The 19510-nt window shown below is 36.2% G+C and overlaps 3 protein-coding genes across 8 annotated transcripts; all 3 read right to left on the bottom strand.

The window, feature by feature from the left end:
* Positions 1-602: 602 nt before the first annotated feature.
* Positions 603-3005, bottom strand: LOC107830048 (B3 domain-containing protein Os01g0234100-like). The gene is made up of 7 exons (XM_016657532.2): positions 2812-3005; positions 2612-2680; positions 2473-2507; positions 2230-2380; positions 1933-2139; positions 1578-1668; positions 603-1478 (listed from the first exon to the last, which is right to left on the bottom strand). Exons 1-7 carry the CDS (start codon positions 2866-2868, stop codon positions 742-744), a joined length of 1347 nt encoding a protein of 448 aa, XP_016513018.2. The 5' UTR covers positions 2869-3005; the 3' UTR covers positions 603-741.
* Positions 3006-3684: 679 nt separating this feature from the next.
* On the bottom strand, positions 3685-6818 carry LOC107830049 (B3 domain-containing protein Os01g0234100-like). Of its 5 annotated transcripts, XM_016657533.2 has the most exons (8): positions 6667-6818; positions 6471-6539; positions 6212-6246; positions 5969-6119; positions 5376-5582; positions 5053-5143; positions 4783-4932; positions 3685-4697 (listed from the first exon to the last, which is right to left on the bottom strand). In XM_016657533.2, exons 1-8 carry the CDS (start codon positions 6721-6723, stop codon positions 3961-3963), a joined length of 1497 nt encoding a protein of 498 aa, XP_016513019.1. In that variant the 5' UTR covers positions 6724-6818; the 3' UTR covers positions 3685-3960. The 5 variants fall into 5 exon arrangements, with proteins under 5 accessions (XP_016513019.1, XP_075074195.1, XP_075074193.1 ...); XM_075218094.1 differs by lacking the exon at positions 6212-6246 and having other exon boundaries at positions 6667-6736; XM_075218092.1 differs by lacking the exons at positions 5969-6119; positions 6212-6246.
* A 3287-nt stretch (positions 6819-10105) lies between these two features.
* LOC107830050 (B3 domain-containing protein At5g42700-like) lies at positions 10106-14395 on the bottom strand. 2 transcript variants are annotated; one of them, XM_075256809.1, is made up of 8 exons: positions 14159-14395; positions 13828-13911; positions 13080-13111; positions 12830-12992; positions 11941-12147; positions 11289-11379; positions 11025-11191; positions 10106-10518 (listed from the first exon to the last, which is right to left on the bottom strand). In XM_075256809.1, the coding sequence occupies exons 2-8, from the start codon at positions 13867-13869 to the stop codon at positions 10474-10476; spliced, it is 747 nt and encodes a 248-aa protein (XP_075112910.1). In that variant the 5' UTR covers positions 13870-13911; positions 14159-14395; the 3' UTR covers positions 10106-10473. The 2 variants fall into 2 exon arrangements, with proteins under 2 accessions (XP_075112910.1, XP_075112911.1); XM_075256810.1 differs by having other exon boundaries at positions 10106-10512.
* Between the last annotated feature and the right edge of the window lie 5115 nt (positions 14396-19510).

The raw sequence follows: 19510 nt of genomic DNA, 5'->3' as shown, positions 1-19510 counted from the left end.
ACAATATTTCGTTCAATTTGTTCGCGGGTTTCATTGATCAAAGAGTTGATAGCAAGGATCAGTCTCGGTGTGGATACGCATAGAGTCTTCGCATTACGAAGAAATTTTGAAACGAGACTCTCTTCACCAGGTACGTCTTAGATCTGATCTATTGACATGTAAATAAATTTTAAACATAAAAAGATCTGTCTAGGATTGTTATTGTCTTCCGCTGCGTGTTACGAACACCTATACGCAATCCTTCAATGAAAACAGTAAGCTTGTTAGCAATTTAAGAAAAATTCACCAGTTACCCTATAAAAGAGATACGGAAAAGGGCTAAAAATATCCCTATGGTATTCTAAATGGTTTACTATCACACTCAGTCCATCTGTTAGTCTGAAAATACATTGAACATTATCTTGTGATCTGAAATTACCCCGCGACTGACGGACCATCTATGGTCCCTTCTTTTAATGTGCTGTCACGATTTGATTGGGACACGTGACTATCTGGTTCATATCAATTATAACGCGCCCCAAATATCGACCCTCCTCATTTTTTCGGACCAACCCATAGTAAAAACATTATATTTCTACTTAAATAGGGGTATTTTGTGGTGACCGTGTAACCCCACAAAAACTAGCAAATAACCATCTTTAAAGAAGAGTTAAATGTTCCTCCTCGAAAAAAAAGGCTTCTTGCCAAACTAACTACTCCTATATGCTAATATTAATCAAGACATTTTTCAGAAGAAAATCTTTACCATGGAGCAGCTGCCACTGCCTTGAATTTGAGCTCAAAACTCGTGTCTTTTACTGCTAAAGCCTCAATTTCAGAGTCTAACTTCTTTATCACTTGTTTCACTTTCAAAACCTTTTCTTCAAGATTCCTTATTTCCTCTTTTGCTTCAGCTAGTTCAACTCTCTTTGCCACAAGAATATTATCTGAATCACATGACATGCTAATAAGTTTACTAAGCCTTGCACGTAAAAATCCAACTTTCATGCCTAAACACTCGAACCCTTTCAATGTGTTGTCCCAAGTATCAAGATAATCACGAGGGATCGAAATCTTGGAAGCTCTAATGGCATCAGCTATGTTCACAGTCTCAGTGATCATTCCAGCAGCTAGCTTGCAATTTAGTCCACCAAGTAAATGGTCGTGGAGAAATGACTTCTGAGTGCAGCAAAGATCGTAGTATTTGGTCCGAATGTGTGCTGGAATCTCAGCGTCTATGATCAATCCATCCACAAGAATGTTAAAACCAGAAAAGTCATTCACATCTTTGAATTCTAGTCTCGATTCTGAAAATCTAATGCTTAAAACTTCAGAGCCATTATCGCTATCATTCCCACATTGCTCTGATGCACGGCCTTGGTCTGATTCGGGTATCAATATGGCTTCTTCTTGTTTGACATCTTGGTGAGTATCTAGGACCGAAGGCTCCAAGTACTTTCGCTCTTTTGCTTCACAAATTTTCATGTCCTCAATTTGATCTATGTGAAATAACCAGCATATAGGAAGGTTTCGAAGTCAAGTTCAAGTAGTAAAGATTGATTTTGATGAAAAATTAAAACTAGTGTTTGTAAATATACCTGACTTGACTGGTCTAGCATGAAGATCCAGATTTAGTAGACTAATAGCACCATCAATTTCTGTCAAGTTGTTTTCTCTTATTATATATACCTAAAAAAAAAGGGAAACGACAATTAGGCCATTGCTTTACTGTCCCTTTGAGGACATTATAAAATTGGAACATACTAAATAATATTAGCATTCTCACTATAGATAAAAAGGTAGTCCAATGCACCAACTCCTACTATGCGCAGGGCAGGGTCTGGAAAAAGACCGAACCATATTGTGTCTATTGTACGCAAACAAACCGAAAAATGATTCTTGCTTTACCTGCGACAAAATGAACATAATTTTAAGCACTCTATAAAGGGTTACCTTAAATTTGCAGGGTTGAATCAGTTGAAAGACCAAGACATCCCCTTCAAGCAGGTTGTGATCAATGGAGAAACCTCTCCAACCACCACTCAATCCGTTCTTATCAATAAGGTACTTGGTAGCAAATTCTTTTTCATTTTCGTCCACCAAAACGACGGTAGCATCATGCTTTGGCAAATAAGAGTTGCAAAATTTTCTTGGGAAACTCTGTTGTACCAAAATATCAAAAGAAAGACTATATGACCAAGAAAAGTTTCAATTTGCTCTAATTCTATCAAGATAAAAAATTTGACTTACCAACCAAAATCCACGTCTAACATGTGAATGGAGCATATACTTGACAAAACTAGGAAATTGAGAGGGCAAATTAGCTTGAACTTCTTCTGCCCGCAGCATGGTAGATGAGTTTGCATCAACAGTACTAGTTTTGTATGTCTTCTTTTCAGGACTAGCAAAATCAAGAATGAAAAAGCATTATCAGAAAAAATAGCAAATCCAGGAAATCTAATATATAAACCATTATTCATTTTCTCCACTGACCATATTTGAAGCTTCTTAGTGTCTCCATTTTTCACCTATTCATGTATTTGTCAAGTACATTCATTAGTTTTTGAACTGACTATCACCTAAAAGGATACTTTTTTTTTTATCAGCACAAGGAGTAGAAAATGATTCTCACCTTGTTGGTTTTACTTGGACCCAAAGCCCTTTTCCTGACGAGTTTTTCCTTGATTTCTAGTGCCCTTTTCTGATTAAGCCATTGAATGGGAGAAGAATATAACATGGGGCCCTCATTATAAGCAAAAGACTATGCTAATATTCAGAAAGAAAGACAAAAAGTTGAAACTTGAAAGAAAAAAAATAAGAGAAAGAGAGAACCTTTGAGGAAGAAAGGAGAGGGCTTTTCTTGGAGGAATTCATAGCTGAGATTGCCATTTCTGTTAGTAAGTGTATGCTCCAAGACTTCAGAAAATGTGGAGTACTATATTTTTTGTTTGTTTGTGATGAAGGAAAGTAGAGAAAGGAGACAGTGGTGAATGAAGAAAATAGACCGTTTGGTTAAAATATTTTTATCTTTTTCTTTTTTCTAGAAAAAGAACTTGAAGTGGAGATGTGACATTGTTGTTTGGGAGAATTAAGAGGCAAAATTGGAGCCAAATTTTGAATCACTTGCAGAGTACTAGTTATGGAATGATTTGTTTCCTTTTCCCAATGCTATTTAAAAAGAAATGCTATTTTCACCCTTTCATAATTCATATTCCTGGCCAATACTTGTTTGGGGAAAATGGTATTCAAAAAAGTTTCAAACCTTTTTATATTATATGATTTGGTATGCTAAGAAGGAAAATTGTTAATACTGCTGTGAGAAAGTCACTTTTGTTGGACCTATTTTTTTTAGTTTCTATAGCTAGTGGCGAACTTGCTATGGGGGAAAACGTGTTAGTAGCTTATTTGCCGCGGGAGGGCTAGAATTCCGAAGGTACAATATATACTTAGTGAGCGTGTATTAGTTTTTGGAGAGCATTATCCCTATTAGAAAAAACCATCTTTTGCCGCAACCAATGAGATGTGACGTAAAGGGCAGCCCGATGCATTAAGCTTCTGCTATGTGTCGGGTTCGGGGAAGGCCAAAGCACAAGGGTCTATCGTATGCAGCCTTGCCCTGCATTTTTACACAAGGCTATTCCCACGGCTCGAACCCGTAACCTCCTGATCACATGGCAGCAACTTTACCGATGAGATATGACATGGAAAAAAGAAATGTATACACTTGTAGGTCTTCATGGCTCATTCCACATATTAGTCAGAGACTGTCTCAGAAATACAGTAAACTACTAAGCTTGTTAGCAATTTACAAAAAATTTACTCCCCAATTACACTAGAAAAGGGATATAATTGACCGTGTAACCTCACAAAAATTTATAGAGACCCATCCTTCAAAACTTGAGAATTCCTGCTAGGAACCTAAAAGGCTTCTTGCCAAACTAACTACTATGTGTTAATATTTGGACATTTTTTTCAGAAAAATCATGACCATGGAGCAGCTGCCACAGCCTTGAACTTGAGCTCGAAACTGGCATCTTTAGTTGTTAAGTCAATTTCAGAATCTAGATTCTTTATCACCTGTTTCACCTTCAAAAGCTTAGTTTCAAGATTCCTCATTTCCTCTTTGGCTTCAACTAGTTCATTTCTCTTTGATTCAAGAATCTGTTGTGGTTCACTTGATAGGCTAACAAGCTTATTAAGCCTAGCACGTAAAAATCCAACTTCCATGCCTAAACACTCGAACCCTTTCAATGTATTGTCCCAAGCTTCAAGATAATCACGAGAGGTCGAAATGTTGGAAGCTCTAATGGCATCAGCAATGTTCACAGTTTCTGTGATCATTCCAGCAGCTAGCTTGCAGTTCAGGCCACCAAGTAAATGGTCATGGAGAAATGACTTCTGAGTGCAGCAAAGATCGTAGTATTTGTTCCGAATGTGAGCAGGAATCTCAGAGTCTACGATCAAACCATCTACAAGAATGTTAAAACCAGAAAAGTCCTTCACATCTTTGAATTCAAGTCTTGATTCTGAAAATCTAATGCCTAAAACTTCAGAGCTAATGTCATTATCATTTCCACATTGATCTGATGCAGCGCCTTGGTCCAAATTTTGTACCAGTATGGCTTCTTCATTTTCGTCATCTTGATCAATATCTATAACAGAAGGCTCCAAGTATTTCTCCTCTTTTGCTTCACAGATGTTCATCCCTTCATCTTGATCTATTGAGAAAATATCAACAAATAGAAAGTTTAAGTTGCAAATATTTATTGTGATGGATATTAAAACTATAGTCTATGGCTTTACCAGATTTGATTGGTCTAGCACGAAAATCCAGTTTTAGAAGACTAATAGCACCATCAATTTCTTGTTTGTCATCTTGATGAGTATCTAGGACAGGAGGCTCCAAGTACCTCAGCTCTTTTGCTTCACAAATTTTCATGTCCTCAATTTGATCTATGTGAAATAATATGAGCAAATAGAAAGTCAGGAAACAAAAATGGTTAAGTTCAAGTAGTACATAACATATTGGTAGTGATACAAATCAAAACTAGTGCTTGTGAGTTGTGACTATACCAGATTCGATTGGCCTAGCATGAAAATCCAGATTCAGAAGGCTAATAGCACCATCAAGTTCTGTCAAGGTACTTTCTCTTATCATATACACCTAAAACAGGGGAAATAATTATTAGATCATCGCTTAAGACATTGAATTAGTACTCAACAAACGAGATCTTGAATCAATAAAAAGCAAACTCTGTCAATCGGACGTCTTCAGAAGTACATAATTTCATACCATCTCTTTTGGGACATTAGATAAACTTGGAAAGTACAGATAATATTAGCATCCGCCTCTTTAGAATGACATGCGCAAACCAGGATTCAAGCACTTGTGTTACCTTAAATTTGCATGGTTGGATCAATTGAAAGATCAAGACATCCCCGTGAAGCAGGCTGTGGGCAATGGAGAAACCCCTCCAACCACCACTTAATCCAGTTTTATCAACAAGGTACTTGGTAGCATATTCTTGTTCATCCTCATCCACCAAAACAACAGTGTCGTCATGCTTTGGCAAATGGCGGTCACAAAATTTCTTTGGAAAACCCTGTTGTATCAAAGTACCACAAAGTAAAACCATAGCATCCAGTGGTGAATCTAGACTAGAGCTAGTTGGGTCGACAGAACCTACTGCTTCTATATCAACAACAACAACAAACTCAGTGTAATCCCACAAGTGGGGACTGGGGAGGGTAGTGTGTACGCAGACCTGCAGACCTTACCCTACCTTGTGAAGGGAGAGAGGCTGTTTCCGATAGACCCTCGGATCAAGGAACAGTGACAAGGAAAGGTACATATATGCATGCAAAAAAGATATCAGCACATATATAAAAAGTAAAACTTTAGCTGACTCTAAATCTTGAATTCGTCACTAATATTATCAACATTAGTTCCAATTTAGTTCTAATTCCATTAATAAAATATTTGACTTACCAACCAAAATCCACCAGTGACATGTGAAGGGAGCATAAACTTGGCAAAACTAGGAAATTGAGAGGGCAAATTTGCTTGCACTTCTTCTGCCCGCAGCATAGCAGATGAGTTTGCGTCAACAGTACTAGGTTTATTTGCCTTTTTTTCATGGCTAATAAAATCAAGAATCAAAAGCATTATTAGAAAGATAACAAAACCATGAAATTTATTAAAAATAAGTTTTGCATTTTTTTTCCAACTGACCATAGTTGGACCTTCTTATTATCTCCATTTTCCCTCTGCTCAAGAAATATTCAAGTACATTCATTAGCTTAAAAGTGGTTGTCACTTTAAAAAGATGAAGGAAAAACTAACATAAAAGGGTACTTCAGGTCACGGTTCGAGCTATGTAAACAACTTATTGCGGAAATGCACGGTAAGACGGCTTACAATAGCCCTATGGTCGAATAGTGGAAGCTTAGTGCTGCCCTTTAATCAACACAGAGTAGAAAATGGTTCTCACCTTATAGGTTTGACTTGGACCCAAGACCCTTTTCCTTAGGAGCTTTTTCTTGATTTCTAGTGCCTTTTTCTGGTTGAGTCATAGAATGGGAGATTAAATAATTACGAGGGCACCATTTTAAGCAAAAGAACAGGCAGTAATATTCAGAAGAAAGTATATAAAACTTGAAATGAAAAAAATAAGACAAGGAATGAACCTTAAAAGAAGAAAGAAGAGGGCTTTTTTTGGAGGAATACATAGCTGAGATGGCCATTTTGTTTACAAGTGTTTGCTCAAACCTTGAGAAAAATGTGCCACGTTTTGTTTGTCATGGAGGAAACTAGAGAAAAAGGAGATAGTGGTGAAGAAATAGACCGTTTGGTTAAATCTTTTTCGCATGCGTTTGGACATAAAAGTTACTTATAATTTTTGAAAAAATAATATTTGCAGTTAAGTTAAAAAATGGTACTATTTTAAATTTAAAATTATATTTGGACATATATTTCACTTGAAAAAGTATATTTTTTTGAAAACTTATTTTTAAAATCTTTTAAAAAATTTATAAAATTCATGGACAAACACATTTTAGAAAACAAAAATTTAAAAAAAAGGAAAAAAAAATATGGACAAACCAAGCCTTAATTTATCTAGAAAAGAAATTGAATAGTGGAGAAATGACACGGCTGTTTGGGAGAAGTGAGAATAGGCCTAATTGGAGCCAAAATTTGAATGGGTTCACATAGTACTATAGCTGGTACACACTAGGTATGGAATGATTTGTTTCCTTTTTCCAATGTGTTTTTCACCCTTTCCTATTCCTACTTCCTATTGGGCGTTTGGACATAAGAATTATCAAATTCAGGAAAAAAAAGTTAATTTTTTTAAAGTGAAAATAGTATTTGAAAGTTAAAGAGCCCGTTTGGACATAAGAATATTTTTTTTACTTTTTTTCAAAATCAACGTTTGTTCATGAAATTTTCAATTTTCATTTGAAGATGCATTTTGAAAAATTTTCGAAAATTTTAAAAACTCCAAAAAACTATTTTTCAAAATTTTCACTAAAATCACTTACAAAACTTCAAAAACAACCCAAAATTCTATTCATGTCCAAATACAACTCTAAATTTCAAACATCATTTTCACTTGAATTTTTTTTTCACCCTTTTTTGGAATTTTACAATTCTTATGTCCAAACGCCCACTTAGAGTTGTGTTTGGACATGAATACATTTTGGGCTGTTTTTGAATGAAAATTTGAAAAACAGTTTTTTGGAGTTTTTTTCATCTGAAAATTCATCTTCAAGTGAAAATTAAAATTTCATGGGAGAAAAAGGCAACGCGTAAGGTTGAAACATTTTTTTTATTCATACATATTGTTTTTTTATTATTCGAAGAAGGAAAGCTGATAATCACTAGGAGAAAATAACATTTTTTTCGACTTTCTAGTTTCCAATTTTTCAGTTTTTGGAGAGCATTGTCACAAGTCACAACTTGTGACCCTTCACTTTTTTGATTTTACTAACTTAACATAGGGAATTTGTAATACCTTGAGTTATAATCACGAGACAATTATGTACATATACACATTTTTTGCCGGAGATTTGGTTCATTTTATTGAAGACTAGATATATGATGTAAAATTTAAAATGTGTTTAGATTAATAAAAATTATTTTACGTAATACTCTTGACCTTAAACAACACTTATAATTTTGAAGAATCACGAATAAATAACATTTTACTCAATGAAGGATGTCACTGTTTTACCAAAAAAGTGTTAAACCTTTTCTTAAAACGAATTAACAAGAAAATAGGGGGTGAATCCTAGCAAAATATATTAACTACTAGATCTGAAGACTTAGTGTATTAATGATGTAGGATCGTGTCCGATAATAATGGATAACGATTAAGAGTACTTAATGATTATCAATGAATACAACAAAGAAAGCATGCGATGAATGTAGATAATGACAATAAATGTAATAAGAAAGAATTTGTCGTTCAAATGTTAGATGACTTGTATGATTCTCCTGCCTGACAACACGTGGGATAATATAAAATGAAGGTGGACCACTAGAGATCCTCGGATCTTGTGAGTAAATGATATATGTTGAACAACAGAATTAATGGACAAAACAAGCTTTGTATATTCTCTGTAATCAACCTTCTATATGTTATAAACCCAAAAGTGAAGATCCCTTTTTTGTTCTTTATCTCTTCCTATTTATAGGGGATATTCCTAAAAAATCCTAAAAAGTACAACAGAAAGAATATCCACTAGAATATTCCTTCTTTCTATTCTAATCTTATCCTACCGTTGCTTCCGTACATTCTTTACTTGACCTCGGCACTAATCCTTCTTAAGGCGACTCCTCGCCGTTGTGCTGTAGTCGGCTTAATCCTCGACTACGTCCATTTGCAGTTACTATGTCCAAATTTTGACCAATACAGTCACTATGAGCAATTATAACATTTTATTGGAATTGATCTACACTTATACCTTAAATTTAATAATTTTGTAAAAAACAAAATCGTGTGATAGCATTACACCAAAGTGAAGAAATGGTATTATAATTGTCACCGTATCACGTAAATACAAATCTAATAAGAAATATATGTCTTCCCAAAAGTTGGTCAACTAAATATAGTGAAGAGTTTATGTTTCAGTTAAAGTAATGAAAGCAGTGGAAAGCTTCTGTCGAAGTTACCTATGGACCGGTAATAATATCATAACAAAGAAAGTCTTGATCAATTGGGAAAGAGTATGTTATCCAAAAAGCAGTGGTGGATGGAATATCATAAACATGAGATTGTGGAATAAAGCTGCCATTAGTAGCTATACTGGAATGTGACACAGAAAGAACATATAATGTGGATAAAATGGATACATGCATACTATATAAAAGGGCGGCAGATGGAGCAAGTTAAACTACCAAAGCAGGCAAGCTGGATGGCGAGAAAAATACTTGAAGCAAAGCAGAACATAGAAGATAATAGTGTGCAAATATGTAAGGGAAAATGGATCATCAAATAGATATATCTGCAGCTACTGGATGACCAGCCTAGAGTCTTATGGAGATGTTTGATGTTTGGTAATGTTGCAAGGCCAAAAGCAAAGTTCACTCTTTGGTTACACATGCAAAACAGACTACTCACTCACTGTTGACAGGCTGAAGAAATGGGGGATTCAGGGAGAGGACAGATGCAGTCTATGCCAGAAAGAAGAGGAAACTCGAGATCACATATATGTGGAGTGTACATACACAAAAGAGGTAATAAGGAAAGTGATGAATTGAGCACAAAAACAAAGCTTTCCAAGAACTAACTGGGAACAACATATGCATATGCAAGAAGTGATTAAGAGAGCTAAAGGTAGATCCAAAGAAGCACAATTATTCAAGATGTTATACACGGAAATGGTACATAATATATGGATAGAGAGAAATCGGAGAATTTTTGAGAAAAGGAATACGAGCTGGGAGAAGATAGCAAAGGAGATAGTGTGTGTTTGTTGTACACGAGCTCCTCCTAGTATAGTTGATATAGTGCAAAGTTATAGATTTTGAATAGATAATATGAAGAGTACGACTAATGTACATATAATAGTTAAGCTGTGATAGCTAACTATGGTGTTATGTAAAAAATTACTGGTGATTAATACAAAAGCGAATTACCAAAAACAAAGAAGAAGAAGAGTTTTTATTTATCCTATCAGATTAAATTGACCAACAATAACATGTAACTCCCTATATCAAGCCTAATATAGTAACTTGGAAAATAGGCGACAACTTGCTATAACTTAAATTACACGTGTGTAAAAAAAAATTACGTTGTCATTGTATAACCTTAAACTCTATAGTTATCGGCCGCATTCACGGCCGAAATACCATATCTGCCCCTGGTCAAGGTTAAGCTGGTTCAATGGAGTACCCACCCGAAAAAGAACTGATCTCTAGCTGCTCAAGTTCGGTTGGCCTTGTGTTCCAGGATGAGAAACCATTTGAAGGGTCATTAATTTTGCTTGCTTTTACAGCATCCACAATGCTAAGATTTTCGTAGGTAAGTCCTGCAGCTAATAAAAAATGAGATAGTTGAGAAGATGCTGATCTATCGGAAAATACTTACTTACACCTAGTGTAATTATACAATTTAACATTTAGAGTCACAAATTAAGAAAAAGAATATAGATCATTTAACCATAAGGAAATGATAAAGTTTATATGTGCATCTGTTGATTTGGTGTAAACAACTAGTGTGAACATGTTTTTCCAAATCTACGTCTGAGTTATTGACCAGGAGGTCATGGTTCAAGCCGTAGAAACAGCCTCTTGCAGAAATATAGGGAAAGACTGCAATAGACCCTTGTGATCCGACCCTTCCCTGGACCCGCACATAGCAGGAGCCTTAGTGCACTGGGCTGCCCTTTTTTTACCTCTAAGTTATTGAAACAGGCTTAGTTAGTAGTCCCCTGAAGTATAGTGCAAGAGGAAAGTTGCCCATTTTCAGGTCATTTTGGAGCAAATTATTGAGGTAAAATGAGAAGTAATCAGATGCAGGAAAATGTATCAAGTTTGGAACCTTTTGAAGGCAGGTCAAGATCCTTGAACATATTCCTTGGATGACTATGTTTGTGTAACATGTTTTCTTCTGCAGAATAATCATCCTCTTCTCGTTGTGAGGAAAATCTTTGACGCTTGATTCCACCTTGTTTCGTACTTCTATTATCCTGCATTTGGTGCATTGCTCTTCCACACATCAACATAAGATTAATAGCGCAAAACCGACAGAATCATACAAGGAATTATAAATATCTTCTCAGGGTAGCTGAAGTGCTGAACTAACCAGGATTAGCTTGTTTTTGGTGGGCATCTAAATGCAGAAGAACAAGGGCGGCATCGACTTCAGCCAAATAATTTGCCCTGACTATATATACCTGCACAATGTGGACAACAATGAACGAGAAACTTCAAAAACATACTGGAGTAGTATTTAACTTATATACGCTGACATCTTGAACAATTTTTACTAAAAAAAGGGCAGCCCCGTGCACTAAGCTCGCACTATGTGCGGGGTCTAGGGAAGGGCCAGACCACAACAGTAACTTTACCAGTTACGCCAAGGTTCTCCTTCCGTGGATAACTTTTACTATTAGTGTAATTTAACATGTTGTAGCACGTTGCTTTATTTCTCATATTACTAATTTCCACTTGTGATGAACAACCGGCCTCATATTGTAAATTCTTTTATACTGTCAGTACATAAAAAGTTAAACTTAAAAACATATTAGAAAAAAATTTACAGAAACATTTATATTTTAGCTCCAATTCTCAATAACTCTTAACTCATCATTTACAGAAATCTCAGCTGAAAGTAATATGCAGTTCTCTCAATTCACTTAACTCCTATTCATTCACAAACCATCCAATTAATTGAAATAGCAGCATGCACTAAATTGCTAGAGAATACAGAGGGAAGATTCTTAGTTTGTTCTGACCTTCAATTTGCAGAATCTGAACAACTGAAAAACTAAAACATCTCCCTCCACTAAGTTATGTGCTAGTGAAAAACCCCGCCATCCGCCGCTAAGTCCATTCCTCTCAGCAAGATATTTTGTTTTGTACTCTTCTTGGCTTTCATCTACCAAAGTTACAGTTGTATCATGCCGTGGCAAATGTAACTGGCAGAAAAACCTTGGAAGAGACTGCGACAAGAAAAAATGAAGCAAATCAATCACTTAGCATATTCAAATACAGTAACAAAATACTAATTATACTATCAGGTTACCAGGTTACAACAACAACAACAACCCACTAGAATCCCACTAGTGGGGTCTGGACAGGATAGAATGTACGCAGACCTTACCCCTATCCCGAAGGGATAGAGAGGCTGTTTCCGGGAGACCCTCGGCTCAGAGAAAATAGATCCGTAACCACAACAGAAACCAGAAAAATAGTATCAGCATCGTAAAATACAACAAATAAATGGAAAGGCCAAAATGTGAAAGACAGCACCAACAACAACAAAACAAAAAAAAAATAAAAAATTATGAAACACAACAAAAATCGCTAGTAGTCCTAGACAAAACACTATCAGACTAGCCGGTGCAGCGAGGAGAAACGCTTGACTACCCTCTAACCTACAACCCTAATGCTTGACCTCCACACCTTCCAATCAAAGGCCATGTCCTTGGAAATTATACTATCAGGTTACTTAAAGCTAATTGCAGGTAATTTTTATAACAAGTATGGACTGATAACCAGCAAAACATGGTAATGTAATGCTCCACTCATCGTGTAAAAGTTCTTTATATTGCAGGTATATATGAGTGAAACTCTGATTCAAATTTACGAAATTCTTGAATTTGAGTATAGATTGGTGCTTACTAGCCAGAAACCAGCAGTAACATTTGATCTGATCATTGGCTTCATAAAGCTTGGATATTTAGTGCTCAATCTTGATTGAACCTCCTCTGCTCGATATTTGGCAGATGATGCCAAATCAAATCGACCATAAAGATTTTGCATCATTGCCATTTTATTTTTACAGCTATAACAACATCATATAAGCAACTCAGTAAATTTAAAATCAAAGTTCAGGTTGAGGAGAGAAAGTATAAGAGGTTGAATAACGAACCTTCGACGTTTCTTGGGCTTCTTACAAAAAACCTGAAAATGAATTTACAGCGCTAAGATGTACAAAAAAGGAATACATGAAATATGAAAGGATCACATGCATACAGTTACAGTGTTTCCATTTTAAAAATATTTCTCCCATTCAACAGATAGCTGAAACGGAAAGTATCAGCATTTTGACATTTTGTTTATCTCAAAAAGGATTTATCTTAACATCTTCCAATTATTTGCCTGAGAGTCTGATTATCCCTAATGTTAAAGGGATTCAAATTTTTTTACCCTATTTCCACAGAATAATTTTCAGGCTAAGGGGATCCAATCCAACCCCTTCCATTCACTAACGGCCCAGGCCCAGCTGCCAAAGTATTGTTTGCTCTGGTCCAACCTTTGGCCTTCACGGCTTTTTCCCCTTTGATGGGAGCCTTGGCGTAACTAGTAAAGTTGCTGCCATGTGACTAGCAAGTAGCAGGTCACATGTTCGAGCCATGGAAACTGCCTCTTGCAGAAATGTAAGGTAAGACTGCGTACAATTAGGTTCTTACAGTCTTGTCCCATGCACTCGATATTTATGGCCCCTAACTTTCCTCTCCTATTCAGATATGAGATTTTCGTAACGTAAGCCTCGTGGGGAACCTCTTCGATTCAACTGTCAATCCATAGGCTACTACAATCCCGAAGGCCCGGACACAAAAAAAAAAAAAAAAAAAAAAACGATAAAGAAAAACTACAAAATACAGAAATTTGCTCACTTGCTTATGCGTTCCTTGGAGTCTCAATGACATGTCCTTCATTACCTAAGGCTTTTGCATGACATCATGAGAAGGTCCTGTGATCTGCCCATAAATAAACAAATATGAATGTTAAATATAAATACATATGAAAATTAGACGTTTGTTCTCATTAAAATTAAGATCAAATATTCAGATTTGGGAGCTTTCATTTGAAAGGCTTGACAAGAGATATATTCTCTCCACAAATGAGAAAGAATATATATATTCTCTTCACAAACAGAAAGAGCTCTAAAGGTGTAAAATTAAAAAAATGGTTTAGATCAAAGAACAATCTTACAGCGACATTCACCTCATCAAATTGCATTCACACAATTCCTTTTTTGGGCAACTTTCTTTTTCCTTTTTTCTTGTAGCTGACAGATTCAAATGAGGCAGTTGACGAAGAGATGGATCCGATCATGAATCTTACCACTTCATTTCTTTTTGTATCTTCATTTTTAATTTGTAATTTAATTTGAATTTTCTGTATTATTCTTCATTGACATTTGTTATTTGCATGGATATTATGGAAAGAAGTTGAATGATATCAGCCGACTTTAAAAATATATGAATCCAATTATCTTTTTTTCTAAAAAGCCATTTTGTTCAGAATATCAAAATGTGACATACAAAATGACACTGCATAGAATGTATATTTTTGTATATATATATATATATATATATATATATATATATATATATATATATATATATATATATACAAATATTATACAAATTTTATACACTTTTTCGGCCACCGAATATAAATAGTTCATGACGTTGGCTAAAAGTGACAATACCCTATTTGAAATAATAAAAGAATTATGTGTCTTAAGCTAAAATTTAAAAGAAGTATATGCACCTATCCCTAAAACTTATTGTGACATTTTTTTTTATAAGTGAACCAATAATTTTGCGCTAATCGACGAACGATATTCTTATAACGAGGATTGAAAGAGAGCTTATTAATTAGTAGAATTATTGCTTTATTAGTGCAATACTTGAAAGACCATTACATTATAACAGAAACTCTATCCAAATTCAACAAAAATAATGCACTTCTAACGAATAAGAATTACAATATCAGAGTTCAACAAAAGGATAGACTACTAGAAAACAAATTGCTTGAGGCAAGTAAATCAGCATAGGCTATTTCAATTTTCTTCTTTTCACTTGACCAGCATGTTGAATTTGACAAAATGTTTGTCCCACATCGGTGGGAAAACAAAAGTTGGGGGGATTTTCCCCCTATAAAAGAAGGCTTAATGTTTAGGATTTAAACACACCTCTCATTTGCCTTCTCATCTGTTTAAGGCATTTGTATCTTCTCTCTTTAGTATTATTTCACTTGTATTTTTGGAGTGGAATAAAATATTGGTTGTGTCCGAGGAGTAGGCAAAATTAGCCGAACCTCGTAAATTCTTGTGTTCCCTTTATTGTTGCTTTATTGTCTTATTTATTATTTGGTGGCTGTCATAATTTTTGGTATAGTAGTTGTGACTTATTCACACTATATACATTTGGTTTCCGCAACAATTGGTATCAGAGCCAAGGTACTGTCTAAGTATGCTCTGTGGTTGCAGCATAGTCTGATCTTCCACATCAGAAAAGATTTATCTTGGTAACTGAGTCAAGGTTCTGTCTGAGTATGCTCTGTGGTTGCAGCTTAGTCTGATCTTCTACATCAGAAAGGAAATAATCTTGATTTGTGTCGTCGGCTATTAAATAATATTTGTGTCAAATATGGGAGACAATAAACAAGAAGAATCTACATCAAGTGTCAACAATACGTCATCATTGGCATCTTCGCTTATGACAAGAATTGTGTCAAATGCGAAATTTGCGGTACAAATTTTTGACGGGTCCGGGCATTTTGGGATGTGGCAAGGCGAGGTTCTAGATGTCCTTTTTCAACAAGGGCTAGATCTGGCCATTGAAGAAAAGAAACCAGATGTTATTGGAGAAGAAGATTGGAAGATTCTCAACCGTGTTGCTTGCGGTACCATTCGATCCTTCCTTGCTAGAGAGCAGAAATATCCATACACAAAGGAAACTTCTGCAAGTAAATTATGGAAAGCACTGGAGGATAAATTTTTGAAGAAAAATAGTCAAAATAAATTGTACATGAAGAAGAGACTGTTTCACTTCACCTATGTTCCTGGTACCACGATGAATGAACATATCACTAGTTTCAATAAGTTGGTCACAGATTTGCAAAATATGGATACAACTTATGATGATGGTGACTTGGCCTTAATGTTGTTGGCGTCACTTCCTGATGAGTACGAGCACCTTGAAACTACTCTACTCCATGGAAATGACGAAATTTCTCTCAGAGAAGTTTGTTCGGCTTTGTACAGCTATGAACAAAGAAAGCGAGAAAAACAGAAGGGCGGAGAAGGAGAAGCACTGTTTGTGAGGGGTCGTCCTCAAAATCAAATGAGGACAAAGAAGGGAAGATCCAAGTCAAGATCCAAGTCAAGATCCAGACCCAGCAAAGATGAATGTGCCTTTTGTCGAGAAAAAGGGCACTGGAAGAAAGACTGTTCGAAGTTGAAGAATAAGGCCAAACATAACAATGGAAAGGCCATTATGGATTCAAATGTAGCTGATTGTGATGATTCAGACTTCTCATTAGTTACAACAGAGTCATCAACATCATCAAACATATGGTTGATGGACTCGGCTTGTAGCTATCATATGTGTCCCAACAGGGACTGGTTTGTGGAATTTCAAGAAGGAGAATATGGAGTCGTCCACACAGCGGATAACAGCCCTCTTACCTCATATGGCATTGGTTCAATACGATTAAGGAACCATGATGGAATGATCAGAACATTAACAGATGTTCGATATGTACCGGATTTGAAGAAGAATCTCATCTCTGTGGGAGCCCTAGAATCAAAAGGGTTCAAAATCATTGCAGAAAATGGAGTGATGAGAGTATGCTCCAGTGCACTAGTGGTAATGAAGGCTAATCGGAAGAATAATAATATGTACCGCTATCGTGGCAGTACAGTTATTGGGACAGCGACAGTGACATCCAGTGACGACAAAGAGGTAGAAGCAACCAAGCTATGGCACATGCGCTTGGGACATGCTGGAGGAAAATCCTTGAAAACTCTATCAGATCAAGGATTGTTAAAAGGAGTAAAGGCTTGCAACTTGGAGTTTTGTGAGCATTGTGTCAAAGGGAAACAGACAAGGGTTAAATTTGGTACAGCGATCCATAATACTAAAGGCATTTTGGATTATGTACACTCTGATGTTTGGGGTCCTTCCAAAACACCTTCATTGGGTGGGAAGCACTATTTTGTAACCTTTGTTGATGATTTTTCCCGAAGAGTATGGGTGTATACAATGAAGAGCAAAGATGAAGTGTTGGGAATTTTTCTCAAATGGAAGACGATGGTGGAGAATCAAACAGGCAAGAGGATCAAGTGTATTCGCACAGACAATGGAGGTGAATACAAAAGTGATCATTTCAATAAGGTCTGTGAAAATGATGGCATCGTCCGACATTTCACTGTTAGACATACACCACAACAAAATGGAGTGGCAGAACGTATGAACCGGACCTTGCTGGAGAAGGTACGGTGTATGTTGTCCAATGCTGGCTTGGGCAAAGAATTTTGGGCTGAGGCAATTACATATGCATGCCACCTCATTAATCGCTTACCATCTACTGCTATTAATGGCAAGACACCATTTGAAAAATGGTATGGAAAACCTGCTATAGATTATAACTCTTTGCACGTGTTTGGCTCAACTGCATATTATCATGTGATGGAGTCAAAATTGGATCCAAGGGCAAAGAAGGCTATTTTTATGGGAATTACTTCTGGAGTCAAAGGATATCGCTTATGGTGTCCTATGACAAAGAAAGTAATATTCAGCAGGGATGTTACCTTTGATGAATCTGCTATGGTAAATAAGGTAACAGAAGATACCAAACAAAATGAAGGTGCTTCTAAGCAGGTGGAGTTTGAGGGAAAATTTATTTTTCCTACACAAGAAGCAGAGGAGGAAACAAATGAAGATTATCCTCTAGAAGGAGAGCCAGTAGAGGAGATTCCAACTCAGGAACCTCAACAACAACTTGAATCAATAGCAACCAGCAGGACAAAAAGAACAATAACGAAACCTGTTCGTCTCATAGAGACGGTTGCTTGTGCAACCTCAATTGTAGCTGATGATGTTCCTACTACTTATAAAGACGTTGTCCAAAGTTCAGAAGAAGATAAGTGGAGGATTGCCATGAATGATGAAATACAGTCCCTTCATCAGAATCATACATGGAGATTGGCCAATCTCCCGACGAGAAAGAAAGCAATTGGGTGCAAATGGGTATTTGCAAAGAAGGAAGGATTTCCTAACCAAGTAGATGTTCGCTACAAAGCAAGATTGGTGGCCAAAGGATATGCTCAAAAGGAGGGAATTGATTACAATGAAGTGTTTTCTCCAGTTGTAAAACATTCCTCCATTAGAATTATGTTGGCTTTGGTAGCACAATTGGATTTGGAACTAGTTCAGATGGATATAAAAACTGCGTTTTTACATGGAAACTTGGAGGAGGAAATCTACATGACTCAGCCAGAAGGATTCAAAGTTGTTGGAAAAGAAAATATGGTGTGCAAACTTGAAAAATCGTTGTACGGATTGAAACAATCTTCTAGACAATGGTACAAGCGATTTGACGAGTTTATGTTGCGGCAAGGGTACAAGAGAAGCAAATACGATCATTGTGTGTATTTGCACAAGCTTAAAGATGGTTCCTTTGTATATCTTCTCCTATATGTTGATGATATGTTGATAGCTTCCAAGAATTTGGAAGAAATTGATAAGTTGAAGATTCAACTGAAGAAGGAGTTCGAGATGAAGGATTTGGGTGAGGCAAAGAAAATTCTTGGCATGGAGATAATTAGAGATAGACGTTCAAAGAAACTCTGTTTATCTCAAAAGGAATATTTGAAGAGAGTACTTCAACGTTTTGGCATAGATGACAAGACTAAGCCAGTTAGTACTCCACTTGCTTCCCATTTTAAGCTAAGTACTACTATGTCGCCAATGGATGAAGTTGAACGAAAGTATATGTCAAAGGTACCATACGCAAATGCTGTTGGTAGCTTGATGTATGGAATGGTTTGCACAAGGCCTGACATTTCACAAGCTGTTGGAGTTATTAGTAGATATATGCACAATCCAGGGAAGGAGCATTGGCAAGCTATGAAGTGGATTCTACGGTATATTCATAATACTGTAGATGTCGGGTTAGTTTTTGAGCAGGAAGACAATCAGTCTGTAGTTGGATATTGTGACTCAGATTTTGCGGGTGATCTGGACAAACGAAGATCAACTACTGGTTATGTGTTTACTTTTGCAAAGGCACCAGTTAGTTGGAAGTCTACTTTGCAGTCAACAGTTGCTTTGTCTACAACAGAGGCAGAGTACATGGCTATTACAGAGGCTGTGAAAGAGGCAATTTGGCTTCAAGGATTGCTAAAGGAGCTTGGTGTTGAACAAAAAGGTATCACAATTTTTTGTGATAGTCAAAGTGCTATTCAATTAGCGAAGAACCAAGTTTATCATGCAAGGACGAAGCACATTGATGTTCGGTATCATTTTGTACGAGAAATCATAGAAGAAGGTGGAGTCACAGTGA

This window comes from Nicotiana tabacum, chromosome 7 (assembly GCF_000715075.1).
Source record: "Nicotiana tabacum cultivar K326 chromosome 7, ASM71507v2, whole genome shotgun sequence".
In the NCBI taxonomy this organism is placed as follows: domain Eukaryota; kingdom Viridiplantae; phylum Streptophyta; class Magnoliopsida; order Solanales; family Solanaceae; genus Nicotiana; species Nicotiana tabacum.
This window is presented reverse-complemented; position numbering and strand designations above follow the sequence as displayed.